Genomic DNA, 6,000 nt, shown 5'->3' with positions numbered 1-6,000 from the left:
GGCCTGGCAGTGGGTTCTTGGGTGAGGGAGAGTGAAAAGATGATGGAGGAGCTCTCCCCCCGGTGAGCGTGGGGCACTGTGCAGGCTGGATTGTGTTTAGGTGAGATGCCCTTTTTAGCACATCCTGAGACGGTTGCAGGAGAGGTGAGGCAGCAAAAGCTGAGTTTGGAGGAGTACCTCACCCCTAATGCCAAGATGCTCCACTATGCCATGTGTGGGGAACTATGAAGAGATCTCTCCCCTTCTCTATGGCTCACTGGGAGGGTGTGAGTCCCCAAACGTCCTTCTTTTGTTACATGGGATCATGGTATGGGAAAGGCTGAAAGCTGGGCATTGTGATGCTTCCTATTCCACCATCATCTCCCTGTCCAGCTTGGGCGCCGCTCTGTGTTTTCTGCTAGCAGCATGGACATCAACCAGAGCCACGTGTGTGTGCATCTGAGGGCAACGTTTCACTTCCCTTTCGAACTCAGGGGCACAATCTGGGATTTTCTTCTTCCTTCCCCGGGTTTTGTATAAGCACTGTTTTCCTGCATGGGGCCCAATCCTGCTCCCTTTGAAGCCAATTGCTAAACTCCCATTGACTTCAATAGAAGCAAGCCCATGGTTTCAGCATCTCTGTGGACAGGCAAACAAAGCAAATGTAGCTGTGGAATGTGTTTGAAAAATACTGATTTTATTAGATGGGTTAATGTACAGGACCAACAATTTTATCCAAATGCACATTATCATGAACATCTAATTTGGAATATATTACAGCATGTAATTCCTTATATGCTGTCTGTCCAGATTCCTGTTAAAAAAGAAGCACACAAAAGTGGCTTTAGGGATGTTGGGTTTTTTAGCAAAATTAAAAAATCTTCAGGCTCCCTGTTTTCATTCCCGATGTATTTCCTGTAACTCAGAGACACATCGCTCATGTCACACTTTATATTTTGTTTCTAATCAAGTTCATTTTGTTTCATAAAACAGAGACAGTCAGATTGATGGTAGGAGCCTGCTATGTCATCAGACTGTGACAGATGAGATGGGCTTTGAACTACAGTTCTTTTTAGACTAACAATCATTTGCTGTGGCCATGCAAGTCATTTCAAGTGTTAAGGGGCTTGGGAAGAAAGGCCATCAGAAATGTGTCAGATTCCCAACAAGGGCTGTGGTAGCCAACCAGAGCTAAGAGTGGACCCAGCTTAATGTGCAATTAACGAACAAATGCACTTCTTAGGTCCACTGTTTCTTAAGGGTCACCTGATATCAGGCCACAGGGAGGTTAAACTTGGAGTGCCAGGAGTGCTTTTAAGAAGAGAATCCTAGTGTAAATTTTCAGATGGGAAGGTGGTTATGATCAATGCATGAGCCTCTGTGCTGAGCTTCTGAGCCAGTACTATGCTTTTGTCAGTCACATTTCAAAAGGTGAACTCATCTGATTACAGATTTTCTTGAGTATATGCAGAGATCTTCATTGTCAATGAATGCTTACCCAACAGGACGTCAACCAACAGGCCCAGTACCTGTAGACAACCATGCTTTACATCCTCCATCCTCCTCAATGCTGCCAATGTTCCTCGTTCTGTATCGTATTGGTAACACCAGCCATACCACAATCATCACTTCCACCAACACCCGAAAGGAGAGCAGTAGCTTTATGACCAGCAGGATGCTAGTGAGCAAGAGAGAGCTAGGAAGGAATGACCTGGGTATAGTGAAAAGAGGATGACAAGAAATGGAGGAAAGAAAAGGTAGGAGAAAGACTGAAGAAAAGGGGAAGAGAACATGAACAGAAGAAAGACAAAAAGAAGATGACAGCACAGTGAAGAGAAACAAAAAGGCAAAGAACGAGCAGGAAGAATAAGGCACAGAGAATTAGAAAAGTTTAACAGCCATTTGCTTATGGTGACAATAAAACATAATGTGATGGCAGAAGCAGTGGCAAAATTAGCACAGCTCTGACAGTGTTTCTTTTCCATTTGCTCCTACGAACACCATGCAAACTAAGCCAAGTGACAGGAGCAGCAGGTAAGCTTAATGGAGGGCAATGAGAAGTGAGAAAGAGTGGGTGACCAAGACAAAGAAGGATGATGAGAAGGAATGGGGTAACATAAAAGAAAGGGAGGAGAAGAACAGAAGTGAATTGAAGAAGCAGCTCCAAGGCAGTCTGAGACCTCACTCAGTATTGACTCACCAGCATGTCACTTCTCTTTGTGCTATTTCAGATGCCAGTTTCTCTGACGCCTCTTCTTGCCTTCATTAGCTGCCCCTGTTCCTTTCAGTGCTGTGCACAAAATCCCTCGGCATGTAGCCTGCCCTCTTGCAGTACTCATTGATGTACTTGTTTCTTCTTCGGCACCCAGCCTTTGGGGACTCATTACCCATTGGCTGTGTCCTCCAGGGTGACACATTTGGACCAAGTCAAGCACCCATGAAACAATGCCCACTAGAACTAACCCGGATTGCTTTAAAAGACCATTTATTTTAAACTCAAGGTTTTGGCACCAAGGAAGCTGAATCCCAGACCAGTGCTAGATATGTTTGATTCTCCTGTAGCCACAGCTCCATCTCTATTCACACATGTGGATCAGAGATGTGCTGCCTTTCAGACCCAATGCCATGCTCCCAACAGGCTCTGGTCAGCACCTTCCACTTTCTCATCTGCTCAAATTTCTTCTTTAAAATGCCAACATATGGCTTTCTTATTTCCTTTTGTCTTTCTATCTTTGTCTTGCTTTGCTTGAGATTTCATTAAATTCTTGACCCCAGGCAGATAAGGCCCACAGGCATGTTACAGTGAGGACTTCTACTCAGAAGGTTCTCTGAAGACCAGCCTCAGCTCTGGTCCATTTGACAGGGAGAAATGAAGAAAGGCTATTTAGCAGGTCTCAAACACCATTCACTGTTTAGGGCAACATCCACCTTCTTCTTCAGTTAATGCTTAGCTCAACCACCAGCCACACTGGGTTATTGCAACCAAACAATGCCTGCTTAGTGAAGAGGGCTCCCATACTTTCACTGTTCTTTAGTTGCCATCTACAATGAACTATGTCCACAGAGAGGCTGGCACTGGTTCCAATGGCATCATTTCCTGCAACTCACAATTTTGGGTGTTGGTGTGTTGGGGCAGGTGAACAACATGGCAACGCCAACAAATAAATATGACTGCTTGGCTCAGCCCAAATAAGATAGGGCCCAGACACCTTCGATTTCCTAACCTACAGCAAAAAGATTGGAAGAGAAAACAGGCAACAGCTGTGAAATGGAGGTTGTTCCTGTCTTCCTCCAAACTGCACAACAACGCAGGGATCTGACTCAGAGAAAACATGCAACACTGGCAAACACAAGGTCAAAATGCAAATCAATTAACCCTCTGAGCCCTACCAAGGTTTGTGCTTGACTTGCCGACAACTGCGTGACGCTAACAGCAAATGCATACACTAAGCTCGCGGTCTCTTCTGAGGCACAGGGACAAACTGATGCTTTCAAACGCTTTCTTCTGAACTTTCTTGAATTACTGCCACTGTCTCTCAAATGTAACTTAAGTGCCTTTGCTCTTTCAGCTCCAGTCCATTTCTCCTTATGAGCCAGACTTCCAAATCCCACCTGGGACATGCATTTGGTGCTAACAATGCCAAATGTTCTCAGAGATTGGACTGAATCCAGTCTAAACACAGACATGGGGTCTTTCTTTCCCTACCCCTGGGGATAGGAGAGGGCTAATACCTGGGTGAATGCTAAAGATTCTGAGTTACAGCTCAACTGTCATCCAAATTGAGCTCACAAAGAACTGAACCTGATGGCCTACAAGTCTTGAAAAGAAAAAAACAGATTATTATTTATTTATAGGCATTTCTGTGGTCCTCATGCCTATATACAGCCACCAAAAGCTGACATTTACTCTGCTGGATCTCTCTCTCCCCAGGGGTGACCCTCTCCAGTTCTCCAGGTCAAGGCGTTGGAGCCTTCCTCCAGGTTATCATTCCAGAGTCTGCATTTCCTACTCCCTGCCTGCTTAGTGTATGCAAAGGTTGAACTTCTTGTTCCACACTCATGAACTTCAGTACCAATGAAAAAGCAGCTAAAGCTTTAGGTCACCATTTGTTGCTTTTACTTACAGCTTAAACATTGCTTTCTATTTCAAATAACAAAGATAAAATGTCAGGAATTCACAGTTCTTTATTCTCTTTTCTATGCCCACCCCGCTTCCCCTGCCATTAATGTCAATGACTTGAAGTCCTCCTTGGACAGTAGCTCTTGCCAGTGTGTCACTCAAAGGGTTAATAAACCATGGCTTCTTGGACAGATAAGACATAAGCTCATTCACCAATAGGAACACATGAATGGTTATGTTAGTACATAGCATGTTATGGTTTCCTATAGCGGTTCCTTGGGGTTTCACCACAGCCAGTTGTGTCACAGGAGAGAATACTAGGCTTCTTCCCCAAGCCAATACTCCCCAAGAGATCAGGAAGCTCATGAGTAATGGCCCTTTCGATCTTCTCCAGGTAACATCCTCCCATGTAGGAGCACTGCTGAGCTAGCAGCTTGAAGCTGCTGATGGGATTGATGCCAAAGAAGTCCTTATAAGCCTCACGGTTGGGGAGATCAAACTTGCTGACATTGGTCTTTGCCAGGATGGACTTGAAGATGTAGAACTTGTCAGGGTCTTCCACAATGTCCTTGAATACCAGCTCCCCATCACTGAAGAAGGTCATTTTGTCCTTGTAGGTTTGCAGATAGCGGTCGACCAGGAGGGCGTGGATGCGAACCCGGATGGCATGTTGGCGGATGAAGGCAATCTTATTCTCCAGCCTGTTTTCAATCACCTGGTTAAGGTCTTCCAGGAGTGAGATCTCTTCTTTAAGGAACAGATCCTTGTGGGTTTCAGGGTGATACTCTGGGGGCCAGAAGGAACTGACATAGACCCTGGGAGGTTCAGTGACATTGATCAGAGGAGCCAAGCTCCAGAACAAGGCACCATAGACTCTCATAAGCTCCTGGGTGGCGAGACTGTCCGCTTTGTTCAAAATTATTCTTATTTGAGACTCTCGGCCCTTCAGCTGGCGAAACAGCATCTCCAGCTCCAGCCCCACATCCAGCTTTGTAGGGTCAAAGACAACAAAGATGAGGTCAGCTCTGTCGATGAACCACTGGCACACGTCATTGAATGGGTAACCTTTGGGAGAGGAGAGAGAAAAATCAAACAGAAATGTCCCGCTCCCCACATCTAACACAGGACCAATCCATTCAGTCATCGGCATAGATATGATACAAGCCCACTATGTCTCAGACCCCTTCAGACTTAGACCTCATGCAGTGGGAAATCTCATTTCTCAGCTACTAAAGCCATCACAGAACACCTTGGCACTAGTATCCACGATCAGTCTATATTCAGTTGGCACTAGTGCCTTAGCTGGCGTTCTCTGATAAAATCCTGGCCCCAGTAAAGTCAGTGGGAGTTTTGCCATTGGGCTAGATTTCCTTCTGGATTTAAGGTAGATATTGGGAGAACTGAGGTGGGGATGCTGTGTAATTAACGCACTGATGAGCATATAGGTAAATAACAGATTTCAATAGACAATTCAAACATTTTATTAATATGGTGGTACTGCCTTCTGCCTCTAGGCCCACTCTGACATACACTCTGCTACCTCCTAGTGGTTGGGGGTGTGTTTTGCTTCTTCTGGAATTAAATTCCTTCCAAGTCACTTCCAAACTTTCCTTTTCTCTGTAGCCTGTTGTTGATTATCTGTGCTCTGATTGTTTTCTAAGGCCATGGTTTGGCCACTCCAGTGCTGCCTAATGTATCTAGTATATGGGTTGACAAACCCCAGCAGTGCTATCCCAGTTGTGAGATATGTTATACTGGAAGTGCTGGTGTTCTAGCATTCCATCGTGTCCTGCTCTACCACAGAGACTTTGGCAGGGGCCTGCATCAAAGAACATGATAGAAACATGAAAGAAAATGATGGGCAAAGTGCAGCCCATAGGCTAAATACAGCCCAAAGGCCA

At 45.2% G+C, this 6,000-nt stretch overlaps 1 protein-coding gene across 1 annotated transcript in view; it reads right to left on the bottom strand.

Moving 5' to 3' along the window:
- Positions 1-655: 655 nt before the first annotated feature.
- SRL (sarcalumenin) overlaps positions 656-6,000 on the bottom strand; it is a 116,274-nt gene continuing 110,929 nt past the window's right edge. The window contains 1 exon segment of the mRNA XM_030577879.1: positions 656-5,164. Coding sequence (XP_030433739.1) covers positions 4,353-5,164 — 812 coding nt within the window. The 3' untranslated portion in view covers positions 656-4,352.

Source organism: Gopherus evgoodei, chromosome 10 (genome assembly GCF_007399415.2).
Source record: "Gopherus evgoodei ecotype Sinaloan lineage chromosome 10, rGopEvg1_v1.p, whole genome shotgun sequence".
NCBI classification, from domain to species: Eukaryota; Metazoa; Chordata; order Testudines; family Testudinidae; genus Gopherus; species Gopherus evgoodei.
Note: the sequence above shows the minus strand (reverse complement) of the source record. Positions and strands in the feature narration are given on the sequence as shown.